General features: G+C 37.7%; 1 protein-coding gene across 1 annotated transcript in view; it reads left to right on the top strand.

Moving 5' to 3' along the window:
* CSTF3 (cleavage stimulation factor subunit 3) overlaps positions 1-25772 on the top strand; it is a 48457-nt gene that overhangs the window by 2842 nt on the left and 19843 nt on the right. Inside the window, exons 2-3 of the mRNA XM_048308394.1 lie at positions 6505-6606; positions 6736-6831. Of these exons, the coding sequence (XP_048164351.1) occupies positions 6505-6606; positions 6736-6831 (198 nt within the window). The remainder of the gene's footprint in view (positions 1-6504; positions 6607-6735; positions 6832-25772) is intronic.

Raw genomic sequence — 25772 nt, forward strand, 5'->3', positions numbered from 1 at the left:
TTTGACCCACTCTCAGGCAGGGGGTTCTGCATCCTGCTTCCCAGATCCTAGCTTTTGGAAGGCACTGCCAAAAGCAGCCAGGTGAATAATAAATTACCATGCTGTCTCTAGCTAATACAGAGCTGTGGTAGTGTGGAAAGGAAGAGCAGAGTGGAATGCTGATTGTAGGAAGAGAGGGAGGATAAAGGTAATATCAGGTTTAAGACATAGATGGCTTTATTGTACCAGGTGCAGTGCAGTTGAAACATGGCTTTGCTGCCTCTAGGCCAAGCTTAGCTCCAGGAATTTTTGGGCTGCTTTACTGTGTGAATCAAGAGCTTAATCTATGTTATGTCGGTCGTCTCCTCCTTATGTTGTTGTAGAACAGACTGGAGCAGGAGGACAAACGAATACAATGCAGGCACAACTCCTGGAGTGTCTTTTAAATTCTTGCACTGTGTTAACTATGCTGGACCCAAATTAATCCTGCAGAACCAGTTGAATCATGTGAGGACTTAAAATCTGTCAGGCCCCTGCCAGACTTCTGGCAAGGCCTCCGTGATGTTTAACAAACCAGAATTTCCAGGGTCAGGTTCTGGAATACCAAACACTTAGCCCTGTTTGTATCACAGAAATGCACTTTTGTAGACTGAAAGGCTGCATCTGCCTCTGTTTGCCAGAAAATTCCCTGACAGGCTCTTCCAAGCCTAACATGTCGGGGTTACAAAGAGCCCGTGCTTACACCTCTGTATGTTTTTACATTTTTCTGGTCCTTGATGTACACATCTAGTTTCATTTCAGTCATGGTGGTTGTTTCATGTACTCTCCAACAAGACCCAAGTTCCTTGTTCTCTTTGCCACTTTCTACCATGGCACAACCACTTTTTTTCCCCTCTTAATATATACTTGCCAGGCATCAACTTCATCTGAAGAGGATGTAACATTTGCTTTATCGCTGCATTAGTTGCCTTCTAATCTTTTAAGGTTAGAACATGCATTTCACACTTCCAGTAACTGTTTCTTAGATACATACCCCAGTCTGTGATGTGTTTTTTATGTTACATGAATATGGATCTGGTCTAAGACTGAGCTGTGGGAAAAAAGATGTCTGTGTTGTCTCTGTGACTATAGAAAATACCTCAAAAACAGTTTGTTCTGGTTTCTTGATGGTACTTTTGTCCCTTTTGATTCCTTCCTCTCTTTGTCTCGTGTCTGTTTGATGTGGTGTATCATGAAAGTTTCTGCATGCTCAGTACAATAGTAAGTGTTGTAGTTTAGTTTAACATTTTAAAAATAGATGTCATTGAATGCAGTGCTGAAAGCAGATTTTTTTTTTTTGTAGGATTGTGTGGGTTTAACATCACAGGAGGCTCCATTTTAGAGAAACTTCTTTAAGAGTAGACAGAATGAATACAAGTATTGGTGAAGGAAAGCTTCTGAGTTCATAATGCAGGAGTTTAGTGTCAGTTTTTACAGTTGTAAATAAATTGTAATTTAGGTGTATTTCCAGAGGCAGTAAGTTCCAGGTATGCCAGTAAGAAGTTAAAGTGAAAAATATGTCAGCCCAACATTTGGGAAATAGTCCATGAGGAAAGAATGGTAGTCATTACTAATCTAAAACTTTTTAATTTATTTAGAGTTTTGAGCCCAGATTATGTTGGGATGGGGCAGTACTTATAAAAGTACCTTTTTTTTGGTTAAGATGAATGTGCCAGGCTATGTCTGCTCATAGTGATCCAGTCTTAAAGGACAACATTTTTTCAAGGCTGTTCACAGGTGAATTGATGTAGTGTAGAATAGAAGAAGTCAAGGCTTTAAAAACATTTAAGAAAGTGCAAGAATTGATAAACTGAAACTACAGTTCCCCCAGTGAAGGGATGTGTTTCTGAGGAAAGGATTTTAAAACTTGTTCTCTACACATGCAGATACAAATAAACTTAAAGGAAAAAAAGCCTTAGACTAAACCAGCCTGTAAATTTAGCAAACTGGACAACTAACAGTGCTTGTTAAGTTGCATGTTAATATATTTGAAATTTTGTTCATTGGGTCTGGTACAGGCCAGGCTGTGCTAGATAGTGCAGCACCCAGCCAAAACCACCAAACAGTGGCTTCTATGTTAATGGCCATAAACCTGCTTTTGGATATTTACCCAATTTGACTAAACTAGCTGTTAAATTCCTGCCTTTTTGTATACAACAGCCTGTATGTCTTGTTTGTAGGAGTTCTTATTTCATAATTAGTTGTAGTTTTTAAAGCATCTTGAGCTGGCCACTTCATGGATGTAACAGCTGTTTTAAATGCATTTCCTTTTCACTGCAGAGGATCCTTTTCTGGAAACAGTATGCCTTAAACAATTGGATGTATTTAGTCCTGCAAATAATGGAAAGGTGTTTAGGTATTTTCTTACACACTTTGGAGTCATGAAGGAGTCAAGAGGCCTGAGGAAACTGTTGCTTTTAGGACTATGGTATAAACCAAGAATATTCCCTTGGTGGTGATTGATAAATAAACAAATCCTAAAAGTCAACTTTATTTCTTCTGGTTTTGTTCCCTTAGCCATTCTTTTTGAATTGGATTTTGTGCAGTTGATGTATTTTGCAGGAAGGAGATCCTGGATTTCTTCCTAGAAAGTTTGGGTTTAGGTCTCTTCAGATTTTGGAAAAATCTTTTTATATTTCTAATATCTGGGAAACTTAAAATCTATTGCTATTTGTCTGTGTATAAATAATAAAAGGGTAGTTGTGAACTGAACTGGGTGGTAATAATTTGTAGAAACCGTGAGTGCTAAAATAATTCCATGACCTTCAGACAGTTGTTCATGGGATAGGATCATGATGATGTAGAGATCTACTGAACATAGTTAACAAAAGCAGAGGAAAAAAGTGTTTTTACAGTTTGTGTGCTATATTTGTTTTCAGGTAGTAAAGTTAAAAGGCAGCATCTGATTGGGTTCATTTTGATGGTGTTTAAACTGATCTAAGTTGAGGCTGCTGCTAGAATCCCGAATAGTTTTGCATCTTTTATTCTGCATCACATCTGATCCTGAAACCAAGGGGTTGAACCATTAAAAAGTTAATTGCTTTTCTGATAGGATTATTTTTCTGCAGATTTAACTCCCTGAACTGGCTTGTTACAGGATGAGCTTATCTGAAAATGCTTATCTAGGGGCAGGTTAATGGCAGTGAACACCCAAGAATTACGTGTTCATGGTTTTGGATATTGGCTGTTGTACAAGCAGTACAGTGAAAAATACATAATCAAAAGTATATGTCCTTGAACTGTGATAACAGCAGCTCTAAGCACAAAGTGCCGTTAATGTAAAGTTCTCAAAACTGGGATCAAATATCTTCCTGTCTATAGTTGGGTTAGGTTAAAAGTCAGGCCCTTTGTTCCATTTTGCTGTGAGCTTGCAATCGGTGATAGTCCTCACAATGGGTGTTTGCTCACACACCTAGTTCTGGCAAAATGGTCCAGACTGGAAATTTTAAGTGTTGATTCCTCCAGGGTATAAGGAGTGATTATTTGTGAAGATGTAATGAGGCCTTATCTTTGCTCAGGTAGAACCAGGACACTGATTTGCCTGCAGTGCAGTGTGTTCCTGAGATGTAGATGGCTTTTATCTGTGCTGAAGGTGGAGAGGGACAGGAGAGAGTGTTCTCACTGGCTGTAGGAATTTGAGTGTTTTCTTATGTGTGACCTAAGGTACGAGCAAGTCCAGGCAGTCCAGTTTAAAACTGTGATCATACAGTTATTTTCAGTTCTGTAGGGTGCCTATAATTTGTCTTGTATAACTGAAGGGAGAACTTTATCTGTTGTTGCTAAACAATTATTTGCCAACTTAGAAAATCAGTCTTTTCTATTTTCTAATAAAATGATGGACATTTTCTTGTGCTTCTTGCACAGATTGATTCATGTATCATGTATTTTGTATCAAACATACAAAATTAGTTTGGGATTGCTATGGTTGTGCATCTTATCCCCATCTATTTTTTCCTGAGCTGTTTCAGCCTTTCTGAGTTTATAACCCTGAATCTGCACAGGTGAAATCAAATTCCTGGAAGTCTTAACTCAGCTGACACTGCAGTGAAATTTTTTTTTTTTTTTTTTTTTTTTTTTTTTTTTTTTTTTTTTTTTTGTGTGTGTGTGTGTCAAATGGAAAGGTGTGAGATAATACAACTAAACTACTGCTGTAATAGTTGAAAGGTGCTTCAGTGGCCCATTCTACTTTATCTTGTTGAAAAGTCAGTACTTACAGCACAGGACGTTGTGTTTTTGTAGGGTGGGGTCCAGTTTATTGTAGCAGACACTAATGGTACATCTGACTGGCATTTCTGTCTAATTGTATCCAGAACAATATATTTGAGACAAGTAGATTTCACTGGATGATTACAGTGAGAAGCAGTGCTTCCCACTGATGTTGATGTCTTTGAATTAGTGCTTTATTGAATAAGCAACATTTCAGCTTTGGGTCACCTGTGGGGGTAGCTTATAGAAAGTGTCTTTAAACTTCAGAGGTTTCATCTCCAGTGCTGTTTCTGGAAGCTGAAATCTGTTTGTGCAGGTCATTTGGGAAGAAATGAAACCACTAGTTCATTTTATACCATTTTACATCTTAAGCCTGTAACAGTTGAACCTGGTACTACAGAATCAAAATTTTTAATGGACTTAGTGATGTAAAACTATTCATACGGTAATTTATAAATTTACTACTTTCAAGCTGACAGCTTGGAGCTACAGCTATTTAATTTGATTTTTTAAATCAAATTAATTTTATAGTAGTTTACTGTGGGACTCGATATTTGCCTTCCAAGATAACAGTGCTTTGCATTAATTAGTGTTAAAAATTGCTTGAACTGCTTGAAAAGTGAATCAAAAGGAATAATGGTCTTGAAACTCCTATAAATCTCAGCCTACTGATTTTTTTTCTTTTCCTTTTAATGAATATCTGCCACTACATGTCCATTTAACAGTCTGCACAATATTTTTGATGACTTGTCCATTTTATAATTAGTTTTATTTAAAAAACATCTCTAAAGGGATATACTTTGAATTATAACCTGCTAGGAGGATTGACACAAAAACTGGCAATGCTTAAATATATTCAGAACTAGTCTAGTTACCTTCTGTTTCTCATGATAAAGGATGATGGCACCTTTGAGAGAGAGAGGAGTGTTGGTTCTCTCTGTGCTGTTTCTTTTTCAGCTTCAGAAGGATGTATTGACCTGTGCCTGCACTCTGGGATGGCCCTGCTTGGGCAGGGAGGTTAGACCAGGTGACCTACTGTGATCCCTTCCAGCCTGCCCCATCCTGGGGTTCTGGGACCTAGACTCAATATGAAGAATTAAAATTAATTCCTTGAAATAATCTTTTAGCAATTGACAGGGTTTGGGGTTTTTTTTTAGATGGTAAATCAGTCACACTGCACTATACATTAGAGATGAATGTTCTAACAGTAATTATGTAGTGAAATTGTAAAATTTCACCAGCAAGGTCTTACTTAAGGGTTACTGTTTTTTTTTTTAAGGGTTACTATTGTTACATCTCACAAAGGCAAAAATATAGTTGGTGTGGTTTTTGTATTGCTATTATCTGCCTAAAAATGAGTCATATTTGCAAAGTTAGTGAATAAGTTGTTTGGAGTGCAGGTCAGAACAATATTTCAGGCTTAGTAATAAACTTCAGGTCATGTAGGCTTGTAACAAGCATGTATTTTAAGGGTCTCTGTGTGTGATCTTCACACTGTAATTTTTTATGCCTCTTAGTGTTAACAATGTTAAATCTAGAAAAAAAATCTCTGAAAATCATAAAGCAAGTTATTTCCAGAAGTGTTTGAAAGAACACTTAAACTTACACTATAATAGTAACTATGTTAAGAAGTTTGCATTCAATTCGGTAAAGCTTTTAGCCTCAAAAAAGCTTTTAAACTCGAACAGGAATGTCTGAGTGTTAAAAAAAAAAAGGTGGTTTTAGTGCCAAAACAACAGGAAGGCATCTGTGGGGTTGAGAGGTCAGAAAGTTACCAAAAAAATTGTGCTTGGATAGTGTGTATCTTTCTGCTAAGCTATCCTAGTTTTCTTGGTAACTGCTTGATACCAAATACTTGGTGTTGTCCATATGTGGAATGACTCCTGCAGTAACCTGGATTTGTTTGCCTGAGCTCTGTAATAGCAGTGTTGGTCTGAATTTACTTTCGCATCTTGAAAGTTCCAGGTTGGTAAAGGTGTTTAAAATTCATAGTGCAGTAAATATTCTGGCAAACTCAAATTTGTTCTCATGTTTTAGAGACATTGAATTGGTTTAGTCTAACATCCTGGTTGGCGCCCATAACATGTAGAACTTGTGTGTATGTTATCTTCCTGGGACAAATTGTTTTCCAGATGAATTCCGATTTAGTAACTGCATCTTAAAAACTGAGTTCTGGAATGTTACACTGTTGGAATGTTATCTTTAGCTTGACTGTGTAGGTGGGACAGAACTTTTCAAACACTGCTTGTGATCTCTTATGTCTTCTTTTTAATTTTCTAGACTGCTGAATATGTCCCAGAAAAAGTGAAGAAAGCTGAAAAGAAACTAGAAGAAAATCCATATGACCTTGACGCTTGGAGCATTCTCATTCGAGAGGCACAGGTTTAGTGATATAGGATTACATTTCCTTATCTATGATCCACTCACACTATTTGGTTCTGGAGTAAAATCAACATATTCATTTACATAAATCATAATATTGTAAATGCTGTTTTGATTTTCAATTTTTAGAATCAGCCCATAGACAAAGCACGGAAGACCTATGAACGCCTTGTTGCCCAGTTCCCCAGTTCTGGCAGATTCTGGAAACTGTACATTGAAGCAGAGGTTAATATTTTTACATTTTTTCTTATATAACATTTCATAGGATTTTAAGTTTATATTTTTATAAACATGAATAAGATAGGCACATAATATCTAGGGGAAAGGGGATTTTAAATATGCCTTGCCTTTATTTTGTAAAATAGGTACAAAGGAAATGATTAAAATGAATTCTAAAGTATTGGGTCTTTTATGAGTTGATGATTGTTGCATTATGGAATTGCAACAACATTAAAACTGTTTCAATGGTATTGGAGTGCTTTAGCCTTTTATTTGCTTGTCGTGTCAATTTATTGCCTCCCGTGTCACTTACTTAGAGGACTTTTTTTTTTATTTACACATACAAACTTATTTGAATGACTTTCTCTGAATATTTGGTTCTTTTATTTTTTTTGCTTTCTTAGGAAATTGAGTGTTTCTGTGAACAGTGTTTGCAGGGAGGGTGTGGGGATGGAAGCTAACTTCTGGAATGAAAATGCATTAGCACAACTCATTAGCTTTTAAAAATCCCAACCAAATTGTGATTGTTTACATAACTGGGTAAGACCACTAAGTGCGTTGGTCATTTGAATTCCTCAATGACATGCCATGAAATTCCCTGTATAATCATGGGGGGTGGCGGTGTTCATTTTGGTTTGATTCCTTTCTGTAGCTGTTATTTAATACTAATACACATGGTTTCTGTGGGCATCTTCCAGCTGCACATTTTTCTTGAGACAGATTTTCTATATGCTAAACTTCAGGGGTGGGGACCTGTATTCAGTAGATGAGAAATGAGCTCTCTTTTTCTTCCATTTTATGTGAAATTTCATTGCGTAGTTATCATATCTTATTTTACATTAAATTATGTATCCAGAAATGTCTGGCAGTAAATTTTGAAGATAAGGAAAATTGGGATCATGGGAATCTAACAGAAATTTTTATATGGCAGTTTATAAGTAAGATGCTACAGTGCAAAGTAGTGCCATCTGAATTGAATGTTACCAAATTAAATATATAGAGTTTTCATTGTCTCGTTTCCAGCAGTTTGTAGCAGTAGTTAGAATGTTGGTGGCTATTCATGTTTGAGAGATTGCAAATGGACTAACATAAAACTCTACATACTTTTCCTTTTTGGACCCTGCAGCCAAATCCATTACCCTCTTGTGCCCTGAAATGTTTGCTACAGGTTCTAGTCTTCAGAATCTAATCTAATTTCATAATTGCATAAAGTTACCTGATTTCTGTGCTTTTTTAAAGCCTTTCTTTCCAATGCCTCAAATCTGAGTAAGGCCATCTCAGAAAGTCAGTACTGTACTGTACATCCTTCAGCAGAAAGTCCTGTTATCGTTGTAAAGCTTCCTGTCTTTAAACTGTGTTCAGGGATGAATTGACAGATGCTACCTCCCCTAATTTATAATCTAAGAGTACCTAAAAATATTAACAGTGGCAAAGCTTCTAACAGTCTAGGGTAGAATGTTTTAGGTGTTGCTTCAAGGAGGGCAGATCAGCACCTCAGCAGTTACGGTAACCAGGTAACACAAGGTAAATCTGAGAGGGAAAGAATTGGCGTAACTGTCACTAGTTCTTGTGTGTCTGCTTATTAATACACTTCAAGTATTAGAGAAATTGAATATTTATATACATTATATATATACAGTCTGTTATTCAAAACAATGGAAAAACAGGAACTGTAGATTTCTGGTAGAGGTTGCACCTGAAGAGGGTTATATTTGAAAAAAATATAAGAGGTTAATTTTCAGAAATTTATCTTTCAACTTAACCAAATTTTTTAAATCCCAATTTTGGCTTAATTTTCAACTTTCCTGTCCTGATTGCAGTGACATATTACAACTGATATAGTGGCTAGTTCAACAACAAAGCAATATACTTTTCTCTGCTTTTTTTAAGCATATGTGAGCATGTATAGCTATAAATTGAAATAACTTCTTATTTCTAAATTCCTCTCTAAAAAAACATGCTCACACAATTGGGCACCATTGTCAGTGTTGTTTTCAGTTGCATGTCATATGTACAGTCCATCTGGGTGAGTTCAAATCAAAATGCTTTATCAAATGTTCTTTTAACACTGTGGTTAAACTAAGACTTCAGTTAATTTTTGAAGGCTATCTGAGTAGAGGAATTCTGTTCAGGCTTCTTTTATTGCAGCCTTAAGATGTATAAGGAGTATAAGCAAAGTATTTTCCAAAAGGTTTTTTCCATGGCAATTTTAGTAGTCTCCTCCTGCTAGAAAGCTTTTCTTGAATTGTTCAGAAGTATAGAACTTTTTAGTCATGGCTTAGTAAAATAAACCTGTGGTAGATCTCCAGCATTGCTTTCAATTTACTTTTGCTGCCTCATTATTGAAATCTTCAGTCATCTGTTACCTGCATTTCCTCTGATGTCAAAACAAGCGTTTTACTCTTTAACACGAAAACGTTTCCTCTTTGCATCCCAGAAAGACAGAAAGGGAGGAGGGAATTGGGGGTTCTTTTCTGGCAGGTGTCTTTCACTAGAGAATTTTGCACTCTGAAAGACATAAATTAGAGCTGAATAACATTACCTAGTTGTGGTGTAGTATTGGAAGAGGAGACTGGGTGAGGGTTATGAAAACGGCCTTATGAAAAAGAAATAGCCATTTAACAGCTGTGCTCTGGATGAAGTTGTTAGAAGTCTTTAAATTCCCTTTTGTCTGACTTAACAAATGTGTTCTCTTTAGTCACTTCCAGTCTTCAGTAGAAAGTGTTTATAAACTGTCTGAACAAAAACTGCATGTGCCAGTTCCTTTTGTAACGTGTAACTTCTAAGTGCGGGCCTTACCGCTGTGATTACCTCTTGGGTTTATGGCTGTGTTCGTTCAGCTCACTGACTGCTTTCCTTTTTGTGTATGACTGTGTTCCCTAGTGGAATACAGTAGAGAGCAGTGCTCTCAGCACTTAGTGTATCATCCAACTTGCTGCAACTGATACACAGACCGTGAAGTAACCAGATACTTCACATTAGCATTTCGTGTGCCAAGCACTGATTTATATGCTCTGCTCTCTGTATTGTGATTGGTTAGGTAGTTGTAGAACATGGGGATTAATTAGGAAGAGCATGCTTTGACAGTTTGTTAATGGTAATTACACTATTAAAATTGAAATTGATGAAAAAGCTTGGATTCTTGCACTGCTTCTTATTTCTTGTGACCTTCAAAGAAGAATTACAGGACTTAGAAATAATATAAGTGGATGAAACAACTCCCAGTTCACAACTTTTTTTGGGTTGTACTGTTTGAACATCTAAGTAGAGTTTTGGGTTTGATAAGTATTTAAGCAAGTAAAAGAGTTAACTTGCTATTCTGCATCTCTTCAAATTTAGGAAGTGGAACAGTAGTGCTACTCTTCCCAGACTCTTGTTTTCTCTAGTTACTTAAAGTACATTTTTCTCTTGATACCTTTCTTGTAAAAATCTCCTCTCCTCTCAGAAAACTTAATTCACATGGCAGTGCCTCTTTCACAGTTGTATAAAGGAGTATGTAGGTCTCAGCCCCACATGTTCCATAATGTTAAATTCATAGATCACATGATCTGGACTCTAGCCTGCTCTGCTGATGTGCTGTGTCTTCTTGGGTAAGTTATTTAACCTGTTTGCCATTATTAAACAGATACCTACCTACCTCACAGGGTTGTTGTGAGGCTGCTTTAGTGATTAAAGTGCTTTTGGCACCTGGCTAAAAGGTGCTACAGAAATGTGAAAATAAATCCAATTTAATACCCTGTGATCCCATAGGCCCAGCTGTCTGTTACTATTTCCTTTGTCATTTTGACTGTTTGAACCATCTTTTAGATACAGAAAGACCTGATAATGCTTTTCATGCACATGAAAGAACATTTACTTTACCAGTGTCATAAATACTTCAGTAATTCTGAAGCAAGCATTTGAAGTTGTCACTTTTTTCTCTGCTAGTTTCCTTTGAGAAATCACCAGGTTGAAAATCCTCTTAGGCACATTTATTAAACTGTATTCAGGTATTTGCAACATTTTTTTTATTATTTAAGGAATTTTTAGTTCCAGTTACTCGGAATGGAAACTTTGCTCTTTAATCGTCCTGAATGCTTCAGGTCAGTTCACACCACACCTTTTATCTTTTCTATTGAGTATACAGCATTATATCCTGGTCAGTTTGAACCATTGCTAGTAGGGATTAAAAGGTTGCCATAACTAAAGACATAAAAGTCATAACCAGAAGACAGTTGTGACAAATAGCCCAAGTCTAGAAACAATAAATACAAATCTGGTAACATGCATGTAAAAGGTTTGGCTGTTAATATGTATTTTTTGTCTTGCCAATTTTGCAAGTAAGACTCCTGTGTTATTGCTTGTCCTAAAGAAATGCAACTAGCTACATTTGTTTAGATAATTTCTATTTCATATGGACACTTTGAATTTTAGATGTCTTGGTAACAAACCAGATGCTGTATGAGGATTCAGGGGGTGGAACCACAGCTTAGGGTTGATTGTTTTGCATTTCATCATATGCAATACATCAGTATCTTTAATCCATGTAATTCACACTGGTGTGGATACTAGTCAGAATGTATCATTTAACGTACTTGTATATGAAAAATGTAAATAAAGCCATTTAGAAAAATGATTGTTTTTGTTTAAAATGTCTGTGTTTCTTCAAAGCATTTTCTTCCCGTTTTTCTTTAGTCTGGTTATGAATTCAGAAAAGAAAATGTTGTACATACCACCAAAATTATTCTGCTTGGGGAAAAATGGGAACTGACTCCTGTCAGGATGAAGTTGGAGTGATCAGAAGTCAAAGTAGAATAGACTTCTTGGCTGAGATTCTGTTTAGTGGTATTCTCAACTGAAAATATTGTGTGTATCACCAGCTGATCTTAGTTAATTTCTTAATGGAAGGCATCCCCATGATAATCCATGCTCCCCCCACTAGTCAGCCACATTTCTCATGGTAAGCTTCTGCTTTTGAGAAACTGCTGTACAGGTGCTCTGTACAAATACCCATATTGCACAGTCTTGCCTACCTCAGTCTGAGATTTTCAGTCTTTTTTACAACTGTATTATTTATGATCTTCTCTTATTCATGTGTGGACTTGTTCCATTCCTGTTAATAAATGTTGTTCTGTCTGTGTGATTACTGTAGCCTTGCACTAGAAAGTGAATGCAACTTCTTTCCTGTCTCTTCTGCTCAGTACGTCAATACGGGTTGTACATCTTGCATAGTTCCCCAGGTCCTACAAGCTGTGTAATATCAGAAAGTTGCCCACATATTGACATTTGTAGTTTCAGAAGATGTGCGGTACAACACTAGTGGGTTTCTTCATAATTCTATTTTCTGTATTTGATCATTAAAAATACTATGGGGAAATTTTAGGAAATTTTTGAAGTGGAAACGATGCCTAATGAAGAGATTACTCTGAACCCTCTTCTATAGTGTGTTGCTGTTTTCACATCAATAAACACAAACTACTTCCTGTTCTGTTGTATTCTTTCCATGTGGGATGACAGAAATATGTCCCTGTTAGAAGTGTTAGCTATTGTACTCTTGTTCACAACACTCCTGAAGTCTCACTTTCACATGTAACGAGGACAGTGAAAACTTACTGTGTGCTTTCTTTTGTAGAAGTCATGTGTTGATTCTTCGTTGATATTTTGAGGGGGGAATCTGTGTGTCAGGTCAGGCACAAACTTGGGCTTCTTATGTCTGAACCTGAAAGAACCAGAAGTAAAGAGAGGTTTCTTCTGTACCCTCTATTTGCTATGGATTGGTTCTCCATCTGCTTGGGAGAGGGAAACTGTAATTGTAATTTCTGATTCTTTTCTACATCTTATCCAGCTGCCAGCTGGTTGAGTTTTCTGATGTTCTTTATTCAGATTTTGAGAAGCGTGATGTCTGAGAGAACACTTTCTCTTAAACCTTCTCTACTAGTGCTACTACATAAAATAATACATGACTATTTGCTGCAGACTGTCTTTACAGACTCGGGGAAGGCTTTGAGTCATGGCTGGGATGAAATCCAGTGGCTTCTCTTAGCTGGAAGGTCTGTGGAAGCAAGCCCTTCCCATGGCATTCCTGTGTCCCATTAGTACCAGTGGTCTTCATTTACAAGTGTGCATTGGGTTTCCACCTGATTTTTCTCTTGATTTTTCTCACCAGTGGCTTCAGCGTGATGGGCGCTCCATATCTAGTGACAGTTTTGGACTTCTTCAATGACATGTGGTGTACCTAATACCCTGTGACATTTTTTTTGTTTCTTACATAAAACAATTCAAAAATGAGAAGAAGGAATATGCATTGGTTCATAACTGTACCATTGCATAGGCAGCATTCACTTTGTGCACATTATGTACATGTAGTTAACTACACATGAGGAAATCTTAGAATAATTTGCATCTGATCTATATTGGGGTTTAGCTGGTTTGGTAATAACAACTATTCATAATACAAAAGCATGGGAGCATTTCAGAGTTCATTGGAACATCATAAATGTTAAATTTTAAGGATAGGCAGATAAGTAGAAAGATGTTCTTTTTTAATTTAGTTTGTGCACAGTTTTCAGTAATACTTCTCTAGAGTGGAGTCCTATTGCATCTTGAGACAAGACTGCTTGCTAGAGCTCACTGTTAACCTGACGTGTGAACAGCTGGTCTGTCTCTGTTCCCTTAAAAGCAGATGGTACAAGCCCCTGTGGCAGGAGCTATGCATTAATCTTCATTTGCACACACTGCTGATCTGTTAGTAGATGCTGTAACCAGTGGTCTTGTAGATTGCTGGGCTCAAGGCTTTCAGAGCTTTAACATCTTTGATTTACTCCAAAAGGAGAAGAGGTAATTGTTAGTATGCTGAGGATATGTGGTAATTTTACTCATGGTTTCACCCTGTCTCTGAGTTTCAGCAAAACAACTAATACATATATTTAAGCTATATAGTTTTTATCCGTAATACAAACTATTCCTCTAAATCAACTAATTTGAAAAGTTTAGTAATGTGATGGAGGATCAAGAGTCTTACCTCCTTTGATTCCTGTAATATATCTGGATGAAACTTAGACTTTCTAATGAGGACTAGGTACTCTCTCCAGTTCCTCATGGTTTGCATTAGTGCTTGAAATAGAGAATAAGAAATAGTCAGTGTTTAAAACTGGAACAAGAAATGACTATACATTCTTGCTATAAACCATCTGATACTTCTGTATGGGTTTTGTGAGAATGAATACATTGCTTAAAATACATTTCAGGTCTTGCACTTGGACAAAAATAATGCCTAATTATTCAATTTACAGTGTTTTCTATGTCCAGACTGCAACAGTCATTCCTTCAGCTGTCATTCACCCTGGAAGTACAGGTTTTCAAACACAGTTTTTACTGTTGAAACAAAATAAAAATGAACTCTCAGTTTGAAATTTAGATTTGCAGAAATGGGGTGGGAGGTGTATGGTTGTATATGTGCTGTCCTGCAGATACAACAGATGTGGGGACGTTAGCATGTGAGCTAACTTCATTGTGTTCAGTGGAACTGCATCTATACATAAAACTGTGTTTAAAACATTCACTTAATTTAGGGTTTTGATTATTTAATTTTTGTGGTTGAATGAAGACTTACTATAGGTTCTATGCCTGTGGATTCCTTAGGAATCTCCCGGACTATGTATGTGCATATATGGTCATTTGTGTATATAAATGCTTAGGTAATAAGGTCACACGGCATAAATAATGTTCTTTTTAAATCATAGTTTACAAATGGGAGCGTGTGAACTTATCAGTGCAAATTGTCTACAGATAATTTACTCTGGCTACCTAAAAGTTTAAAGGTACTTAGAAAAATAATGTGTGTGGAGTATATTTAGAATAACAATGAAAAGGATTTTATTATCTTCAGCTTCAGTCTGAGTGCAAAATCATGACTTTGTGCTGTATGTAAAGGAGTGGGAAGACAGAGCTAGATTTCCTCTTTATTTTTGTTGTCTTTAACCCAGTATTGGCCTGCCTTTTCTCCATTCCTCCCTACCCATCACAGTACTGTTTTTGTGTGTTTGTATGGGATTATATTCAGTGTGAGAATTGTGAGCTGTCAGGTATTGCTGGGGGCCATATCTTTCAGTGTGTGCTTGCAGTTCATCCTTCAGGTGACGAGGAGGTCCCAGGAGGCCTTAGCCAGGAGCTGTCATTGCACAGCTCAGATGTGTTCTTTCAGTGCCATAATTCCGCTGACCATTTCAGAGGGGGGAGCAAGGGAGTGGGGGGGAGGGAGATTCCTTAGTAATGAAATATAACTCCTGATTTGATTTAAAAAATAAATCTCAAACTAATCCCATGACAAACTTTTCAACATTGTTATTATTGCAGAAGAAATCTGGTATACTCTTGCCATCTCTGAATTATGCTTATGCAGTTGAATGGCTGCTGGTGAGGTAGTAATGGTATTGTATTTGTAAAGTGTGCAAGCACATTTAGCAGCCTGTGATGGGCAGTATATTGCAGAAACAGTTCTGAATTAATTTATTTTAAACTTTCCCTGAAACATGGTTTAGTTAGTCTTTATAGGTTACTCCTTCATATTGTATCACAGATACTTAGAAGATTGCATTATAGCATGCAGGACCTTGAGGTACAAGAAGTCTTGCCATTGATGTTAATGCAGCAGGGGCTGGAATGATGGTAATTTAGTATATGTAGGCTTGCATCTACTTAAAGGTGTTATGCACTTCTAATATGCAATTAATACAAGTTGAAGATGAGTGACAGTGAATAAGTTAACAAAAAAATTGCTTTTGTAACACATATGCTTTTTGGAAGCTTAGCTTGCAGTTTTCCCTCCACCAGCTATGGCAATTGACCCTCTCCCCAGATTTTCCGTGGCATTGCAGTAATTAATAGTTTTAGTAACAAGCAGTGTGCTTTGGAAGTCTCCCTTCACAACCTGACAGTACTGACAGGTTCATACATAAAGAAACATTTCCTTCATACCAGATCAGAGCAGCAGGTCCTACATTGAGAGCCTTAGTCTATCAGGTTTCATTTCACTGGGGGAATTTAGTCATTCTCGTCCTGACTGACTGTGGCTTTGGGAATTCTAAATTCTGCCTAATTGCAGGATTGTGCTAGATATTCTTACTCCATGTGATGATGGCTGATAGTTGTATAAAAAGTGACTAGGAGAAAGTACGGTTCATTTATAATAAAGAATGTAAAGTTCAAAGGGACTGGATGTAAATAGACTGGGATAAATATTTAAAAGTACACCCTGGAAAACCCTAGTAGCTATTTAAAGTTTTCTTTGTAAAAATGCACTCTTAAAATAGTCCCAAATGCATTGGTCCAAGTTACCTGAAGAAGTGCTGTGGATGCAAGCTAAATACAGAGCAGGGTCCCCATCCCTACTCCACCCCCCAAAAAAGAAATATCTGCCCTGGTACCTGTGTCTGACTTACCCATGATTGTTGTCCACCAGTTGGCATTCCTCAGGGAAATGTCATCAAGTAAATTTACCTTGACTGAAATTCTGCACAGAAGTACTTGAGCAGGATGGGCAAGCACCTCACAATATTCCACAGTGTTTGCTATTGATACAGTATCAGTGCTTGTAAGCCTGAGCAGGAAACAGACTGTATGATTTATTGTTAAAGGATAAAACTTTTAAGTTCTCCCACATAAGATGTGACTAAATGTAATTCAGGCCTCACTTCTTTAGGGGGGGAATTAAATTTCAGATTGATACTCAAAAATAACATAGCACATGCTTGGTTTGTATGTGTACAAGATGGGTATTAAAAGGGAAGTACTGTGGACCTTTAAAATTAGCTGACAAACTTGAAATCAGCAGGAATATTTTCCTAGCACTAAGCAAATGGAGGTAAGTTTCATGCTAGTAGTCTTAGCTGTTAAGAAAACTACTGTTTCATTATCAGCTATTTACAAAAGAAAAAAGGCACAAAGATGTGACATGTTTATTTGTCGTTTTACTGATGTTCCCAAAATTTGGGTTTACCCCTAGAAAAGTTGTGAATAAGGTCAGTCTGTGGGCTTTTTAATTTGCCAGTGAGAAAAATACTGGTGTTTGCAAATAATTAACTTTGATAATTCTGATTGATCTTTCGTCTGAGTCAAATGAAGACACTTGCAGTGAGGTGGTGTCGTTAGACTTGCAGCAGTCTGTCATTTCTGCAGAAACTTCAAACACTTTTCACTGCTCTTGGAGTATCCCTTTGTTCCTCTAATGCAGAGCAGTGTTGAGCAACTGCTGAGTTGCCCCAGCTGCTTAAACTTGGGGATAGTACCTGTGTTTGCCTCCCAGGCTGGCAGAGTTGCTAAAACTGTGTAGAAAATGCTGGTTTTCACCTGTGAGCAGAGATTTCTGCTGCAGTCAGTACTGGAAGTCAGTTCTCAAGTGCTGGCTGATTCAGTCAATCACAGAGGTTTTGTAGTGATGCTTCACCATGTTGCTGAGCCTTCAGAGTGGATTTTTTAAGCCTGCTGCGTCACCATGACGACATGCACCCAAACCGAGCCGAGCACCATTGTCAAGCACCGTTGTCTTCCAAAACTGGGCTCAAGTTTGGACATGGGGAGATCCACACCTTTTCTTGGGAACCTTGGCTGCCTTGCTGTGAGCTGCACCTTCTCAATTTAGAAGGCTTACACTATATTTTGGTAGCAGTTCTCTGTTTTGTACTTAGCAAAATATTTTCTGCCGGTGGTGGAGGTTATCAGTTGAGCTGCTGTGTTAGTTACATGTCACTTTTACAGAGTGCTTTGGTACTGTCGTGTGCTTGGTGTCTTTATGTCAAACCTGCTCTTGGCATCCTAGCTTAAAGCAGCAAAATATAACCAAAAAAAGCTATCTTAGGATTTCTGAGATCCCTCATGTGCTTCTATGCAAATTCAGTTAGCTGGGAGCCTACATACCATTTTTAACACTATGCTTTAATCTTTTTGCAGGCATTTGCAGCATTCTGTAATGAAAGTGCTATCTGAATGTATTCTCTATTTACATAACAATGCACCTAGCCTAGGAGTTAAAGTCCTCACGGTCTGAATCAGGTAATTGCCTGCTGTCCATCTACTGAAGAGGCTCTTTTCTGCAGAAAGTTTTAGAACACTTTACCATGGGTTTCTGAATGATCAGTTATAGTAGAAAAGCCACAGAATGCTTGGTTAGAGGGGTAGGGGAGAGAAGTATCAAACTGGCCAAATGTCTGCTGTCTCAGAACGGCAGCTGCCTGCCATGTGTCTCACTTTGCATGGCCAGCACTTGGTGGTGGTGGGGTGCTGAAGAAAACACACCTTTCACTGAAAAAGCAACAGAGAAGTGAGATGATTGGTACCAAACAGGACTTTACTGCAAAGAAGCTGCAATTGTTCAGAGTGCTCTCTAGCGAGGGGGGCAGAACTGCCAGCAGTATTTATTTGTTTTGTACAGGTGTCTATAAAAGTAGTACATTTCTGGTCAGTAAGCAGGTGTTCTTTCTGGCATATGGGTCGAGGCTGACCTTTCTTTGGCGAGGCTAGGGATTTACCTGTGCCAGTGTCTTTTCATTACTCCAAAATCAGAATCTTTAGCTTAAATATGTGGCCCTAACTCCTGATATTTCTTCTCCATATACTGAGAGGGGGAGAGGTGGGAGGAAACTGGGAGGTCAGTTGTATTCCATTTCTCTCTTGTTTAGGCTACAAGGGCTGTGAGTTTCTGTACTGCTTTTGTGATGGGCTTCTGCATTTCCTCTTCCTCCCAAGAGGTGAATTAAGCAGTAAATGCACCTACCTAGGCTGCATGGGAAATGAACGTTAGCACGTGATTGTTACATTGAAATCTGACATAGAACAGCTCTTCCCTCTGCTAACCCAACACCACTGAATTTCAGATAGGAATAACAAATTGTCTTTACAAGTTTTTTGTCTTAGAAGTGCAGCTGACTTAAATGGGTTTTAATCCTTTAATTCTAGTTGTACCGAGTGTATAGAAAAAAGCCCACAAACAGAAACCAACCTCACATAAAGTATAAGTTATTCTGAGTTGACCTGTGAAATTAAAAGACTTCAGTATGGAGTTAATCCCTCTTACCTGTCAGTGGCAATGTCACCAAGATTTCATTTCTAAAGCATGGGAATGTGTGATCTGTGGTTTTACTTTGCAACTTCAGTGCATCTCTATGTAGCCAATTATTCGAGTGTAAAGCCACTTACTAAGTTATCTAAGCACTAACATCAACTCAGAGATTTAAAAGTGGCTGTACAAATATTTTTGTCTTGATCCTGTTTTGTGAATAAAGGGACTGTTGCCATAGATGGAAGTTAAGCAGGCATAGCTTCAACCTTTGAGGACATGAAGCTGAAATTTAGGGAAGGAGAAGGGGAACCCACTTTAAAAACTCTACTTGTACAGTGTTTAAGTGGGGAAAAGCAGTATAGCATTTAAATATTCTAGAAACTTGAGGATTTTGTAATATAAGCAATCCCATTAGCTAGGGTAGCAATTACACTCAAATTCAGCTATTCTGGAAAGAGGATCCAGAGTAGCTATGCAGAGCCTATCCATGAAAAGTTTTTGGATCGAGTCTTTAACAAAAAGATTTGCATTGTTCGTGTGGTTTCGGATTAGGTTGTTGGTGGTCAGTCCAGACTTGGTAACTAGATATTGAGGAGACCATGCAGTAAAACTCCCATCTTGAAGGAAACTATTTTACCACTGAATGCTATTTTTATAGTGAATTCTGTTTTCTCTTCATGGCCAAAAGACAGAAATATGGATGTTTAATTCTGTAATTGACTCTTCAAATACAGTCTTTCCTTTTTTAATATTAATTTAATATTATAGATGAGATTTCTCGGTAACTATGATTAAGAATATGCATTCTCAAAAAAGACACCACAGAGAATTTCCTTGATTTCTGACTGACATGTGAAGGATTTTTGATGAGGGCTGCTGCCTGTATTAGAAAAATGGGCTTATTTCCTGAACTTCAACAGAATACCTCATTAATGTAAACCAAAAGCAGCTCAGTCATCATCTGAGGCAGATTATTATCCTAGTTCAGTAAATAATTGACATAATGTTTCTTAATGATTTCATAGGAAATCCATGGCAAAGCCAGGAACCACATCCCTTCCTTTAAAGATTCTTTCCATAGCACTGCAGTTGAAGTGTGCTTCATTTGGGTTTAGCGGGTTACCTTTAGTAGGGTTTGTTTTATAATGCAGTGTGCAATATACGGCATCTCGTCAGCTGCAAGTCAATGCTGAGAGGCACTTGCAGAGAATTACTTGGGCCTGAGCATTATTCTGCACTATTAACTTCGAGATTTCTGATTTATGGTTTCTTGTGATGCGACAGCTGGCTTGTGTCGTCAGACATGAGAGCCCTTAGGCACTTTTGGAGGCTGAGGATCAGTCAAATGGTTTTGAGAACCATTCTCTGGGCCATTTCTGCTACAAATTACTGGAAAATTGCTTTTTATGTTCTAAGAACAGGCAAAATATTAAGAACAATTTGTTCTCTGCTAATGGGCCAAGCTAGTCTTGTGCTAATATTACAAGAGTAAGAAGATTATGCTGTATGATATAATTACATCTTCTAGTACCATTTTTTACTCTTTGGAAAACCTGTATTCCTTAGGAGAACTGGTTGGTTGGCTGGCTTTATTGGGGAGAGCCTTTATGAGGCCAGTTCCATGCTAGAAAATGGGAGCCCTTAATGCATGGTCTCTGAATGAATTTGACCACTCAAAAAGGCAGTAGTTCTTTCTGGTCTTAAGATGTCTTCATTTGGGCTATCAGCCCTTTTTGCTAAGTCAATGTGGAGGCTGCCTTACAGATGTGTTGCTTTTTTAAAATTTGATATTCAAGGATCTCTTAAGAAGTAAGATCTCTTTGAAATTGTAAATTGCTCAGGTGTACTTTTAACATATGCTTGGTGAATGAACAGAGATTTCTTCCATAAAAATTATTATTTGATAGCCATATTTTACTAGAACAAATGCTCTGAAATGCTATAATTGATGGTGTGGAAAAAATATGCTTATCAAACTTACTCTTTTCTGCCCTTTTATGCAAGCCCTTTTCTTCTGAAAAGAATGTAGGCATGTGATGAGTATAGTGAGAAATGATAAAACTATAAACCTAAGGGGGAACTTCATGCCCTCTTCCCCAGCTATAACCTCAAATGATGTAGTAACCTGTCACTTGCTTAAAAATTTTGAGGATAGCAAAATGAAAGCAGGAATGATTTTTTAAATAACTGTATGTTACTGTAATGGACACTGGTTTTTGATAGACGTGAAAAAACATGATGATTTCAAATTAAGCATCTTAATAAATTAAATCTTAGGTTAGAGCCTTGTAAGGTGTGAGATCTGTGTAGTGGAACAATTGGCTTTTTTTTCCCCTAGGTGGTGATGCCTCACGTACCCTTTATGCCATGTAATCTCTTGCAGTGGTCTGATCCCTGCCTTGTTTTTAAGGTCTAAGTGTTGCAAGGAATTTCCAGTTTGGGTTATGGGATAGGGCTTGTCTGGTGCTGCTGGCAGACTGCAGCGTATCTGTGCTACTCAGATAATAGGCACTGGTGCCTATTATCTTATTAAATCAGCTGAAAAAAGTGTTAGAGGAGTGCCTGTGTCCTATTCCATTGGCCCTGCTGAGGGACTGTTCTCTTATGAGAAGCAGTTGAAGTAGACAAATTGTGTAATTTGTCTGATTTTACAAGTTAGGGATCTCTAGCCCAGTGAGATGGGCCAAATACCTTTGCTTTAGGCTTCCCTCTTAATATAACTTTTTAACTTTAGTGATTTTTGCCAACAGATAAGTCTGCAAATCTTCAATTTATCTCATTGCATTTTGTCATGTTAGTGATTATCTTGTGATCCATGGGTGCTGTATGTGCTTTTGAGTCCTATAATCTGAGAGTTAAATGATAATTAATTCTAGGAGGAAAATCACGGCTGCTTTGCATACTTCCTAAGAACTGCAAAGGATCCCAGTAGGTCTGTGAATGTCAGCTATCCTTAAACACATCTTAGAACATCCCACTGCTTCTGTAAAGTACAAAAGACATTGAGAAACAGGAATGAGAATCAGAAGTGAACTAAAGTACGTAGGAAAAACTAAAATGCATAAGTTGGGAAGGAAGCAGGTTTGCAGGGGTGTGAATGTGGGGTGGTGTTTTCTACTGTGGCTTAAAGGGAGTGTGAAATTGAAGAGGAAATTACAAGCCACAGGGCATGTTGAAAATTGACTTTTCATTAAAATGAGATTGAGAATCTGGTTATGAAGTAGAATCTGGCTAGAAAGTAGTGGGTGCTTAGCATTTGTAAATTACTTCATACAGCTAATATTACATTACATTTCATAATGGGCAAATTGCCTAAGTGAAAAAGGTAATGGTTTTCCTGCGCTGGAGAACATATTAAAGAATGAGTAGAAATAGAGCAAGGAAGAAAAGCTGGCAGTGCTTATGTGAGCTGTTTATCTGGGAGCACCATCAAAGAACAGCCAGTTCAGTAGACTGAGGCCAGTACTCACAGGAAAAGAAAACTTAAGACATGGAGCAGCTCTTTTTTTCACCCCCAATTTCTGGGCAAATTTTGAATGTCAGATCTGTAGGGTGGTAAAGTAACAGATAAGTGAGGCTCTCTGTCTTTTTGTTTTAAAGAGCATAGAGTGTGCTTGTCATCATGACTTCAAAAGGGCTGTTTTTGCAGCTTCACTTCACTACTTATCCACAAGAGATGTTTGCAGTAATGGGGCTCAGTTTGTCAGGAAGAATAGCAGTGCAAGTAATAACCGGTGGGTTTGGTGTTTAAACAAAACTGCACATTGGGTGGGGGGTGTGTTTGGTTTTGTTTTTTTTTTTTAATGAAAGTGTGTTCTGGAAAGAAAACTCTCAAGAAAAATGAGAAGAGATAACAGTAGGATGCTGTAGATAGGAAGGAAGAGAAAAGACACATGAGAAATTGCTTCTTTTTAATAATCAGATTCAAAACAAAATAAAAGAGAGATATTTGATGTCAGAAATAAATGAAATGGGGAGTGAATCAGTGATTGCCATTCAGTATCATTCTCCAACCAGAAAAATCACTGAAGAGTTTTGTCACCACAGGTTGTTTTTTTTTAGGCTTCCTATAAATAAATATTTCTCTGTACACCCTCTGTCTAGTCTCTTGATAGTGGTGCCTGGAAATTATGCATGCTTTTCAAAGTATTGACATGAAGGAAGGCTCTCCCTGCAGGACCAAGAGGCCAGCATTTTTTGTAGAGGGGTAGAGGCACATGCTACTCCTGAAGGTTTGTGTAGTTGTGAAAATTAATCAAATTGCACTAAGGTGTAAACCAAAGCACAGTTGCTATTTTTAGTAGCTCTGAGATCTTATTTCTTAGTCTTTGTTCTTTACACTGGAGTAGGTATTTAGGAATTAAATGGAGTAGGTAGTTCTTTTATATTCCAAACTATATTATTAGTAGCAAAGTTTATTTACTGCAATGCATTAATCCTTCATCACTTCTAGATCAGTGTGTACTGTAAGTAACAGTGAGGTTGTCAATATTCTCAGGCCTTGTATTACTGCACTTTTGGAATGCAGTTTGCTCATACTTAAGCATTTTCTATTCAAGTATTTGCATGGATTGATTTCTTTCCTGATGCATCTGAAAATTAAAGGTACTGGGTCTTTCAGTCTGATAGATTAAACAAAAAGACATCTTCCACTTGCAGATTTTTTAAACTGGTAATTACTTGTTTACATAGTTATCCTAATTAAGAACGACTCTTAGCACTGTTTTAACTGGGGAATGTTACTGTCTGCAGAGAGGCATTTCACAAGTTCTTCTTTTGCACCCTTTTCCGAAGCCTTCTGCTCTGAGCTGCTCCCTCACCACCCTCAGGCCAGTGCAGCTGGGTTCCTTTCTTTCCCAGACTTCCAGATAAATCTTGTTTCTATGCTTGCCATTTTGGAAATAGCCTTTCCAAGTCTTCAATCTAATTTTTGCAGTTAGTCAGTGAGGGAAATGTTCAGGCAGAGATTCTCTAGGCTGCTGCCTCTGAGAGGAGAAGTGTTGGTAGAGTTTGTTAACTTGATATGCTTTGGTTAATTGTTTCTGAAGGCTGTAGCAGGTTTTATTGAAGGCTTGGGGTGATGAGGCTGTAATGACAATTTTCAAGAAGTCAAGAAAGTGAGGAGCAGTCTTGCATATTACTGGCCATTCATGCAGTGGCTGTCTCTATTTCTGCCACTGCCCTGTCCCCATTTCCTGCTGCTACTTAGCTCCTTATGAAAATTGCTGCCCTTCATTTCCTAATTACCATTTTTCCTGTAGACATGACCACCTTTTTCTGTTGAAAATGGTAATGTGGCTCAGAATTTTGCTATAAAAAGCCAGCTTTCTCACTATCTGTTCAGCAAGTGCCTGTTCAATTGGTTTTGAGTGCAGGATATTAACTGGTAATTGGATTTACAGAACTGCAGCTTTTGGTTCATTAGCAGAGCCAATATTCTTAGTTACTGTTAAGTTTTTTATTCCAAAATACTGTGAGCAGATTGAAAGTGTATCTAACTATAAATAATAGTGTATGTGCTAGACCACTCTTGGTAATCAGGAAACAAGTGTGACACCTAAAAGATGATGGGGATGAGGGAGCATGGCTGGTGGAACACTGGGACAGGCTCTCCCAGAGAGATGGTCAAAGCCCAGAGCCTGTTGGTGTTTGAGTGTCATTTGGACAGTGCCCTTAAGAACATCCTTGAGCCTTTGGTCAGCCCTGAAGTGGGACTGGGTGATCAGGGTAGGTTCCTTTCAACTGAAATATTCTATTGTTATGTTTCCTCAGAATCTGATTGCAAAACCCCCCTCTACATTATAGCTACTTTTATGGCAGCTGTGACTGAATCCTATTTTTCACGTGATATATCTAGTGGAAACAACATGACTTTTAAGTTTTGATGCCATGGTTCAGGAAGCTCTGGAAATAATACTTTTAATAATAGTTGGAGGCATTTAATTTAGAATAATTTTAAGGAACTTTTCAAATCCCATTTCATGGCAGACTTTGAAATTGAAACACATAACCAGGTGAATGAAAATATGTAAAATCTCATCTTGCTGCCTTTTGAGAAAATGAGTTTTCCCATGGTCAGTGTACTCTATCTCTTCCTTGCAGGCTTTACTAATAGCAATATAAAAGCTGTATTTTCACAGAGAATATTAAAACTCCGAATGAAGGCAGCAGGAATACCAAATCATTCAATTCTTATCTGGTACAAATTGTAGCAAAAATATATCACAGAAATTTCATCTGCAATCACGTGCTAATGTTTTTAAATAAAGGATTTGGAATATCTGGCACAAATGAAATATATGCTTTGTTCAGCATGCATAAGATAAGTTTTGGATCCAGTTATTTAGACAGTAATAGTCCAGCCTCCTTGGGTTAATGACCACTGGGAAGTGCAGTGCTAGCCCTGCATTTTACCTGCATTTCATGTACTTGAGCAGAGCCTGGGTTGCTGTTTGCAAACGCAGTTGCTGTTCTTTGTCACGTTAAGTGCTCACACAATTAGTCACTGACTGGGAGCCTCAGCAGACAGCAAAAGGCTGAATGTGCTGAAGATAGAACAGAGAATTAGCATCTCCGTCCTTTCAGAGATGGCATTCCTTTGTGGTGGTCTGAGCAGTTTGAACTGATGTGGTACCTAGCCTGTATTTTGGAAACAGAAATGTGAATATATTTTGTTACACCCACAGCTCTATACTGCTAGAGACCCAAATTGTCTGAGACTGTGCTTGACAGTGGGGAGTGGATTATTTCACCCTAACAATCAAGATGTAAAAAAAAAAAAAAAGGGCAAATGGTCAACACAAATGGATTCAGTGATGATAAATTTTGTGTAGTCTGATTTTATTTTTAAAATGTTAGCTTTTATTTATCTAATACCTAGTCATGTAACTGTCATGAATTTAGGTCTTTCACA

The sequence above is a fragment of the Corvus hawaiiensis genome, chromosome 6 (genome assembly GCF_020740725.1).
Source record: "Corvus hawaiiensis isolate bCorHaw1 chromosome 6, bCorHaw1.pri.cur, whole genome shotgun sequence".
Lineage (NCBI taxonomy): Eukaryota > Metazoa > Chordata > Aves > Passeriformes > Corvidae > Corvus > Corvus hawaiiensis.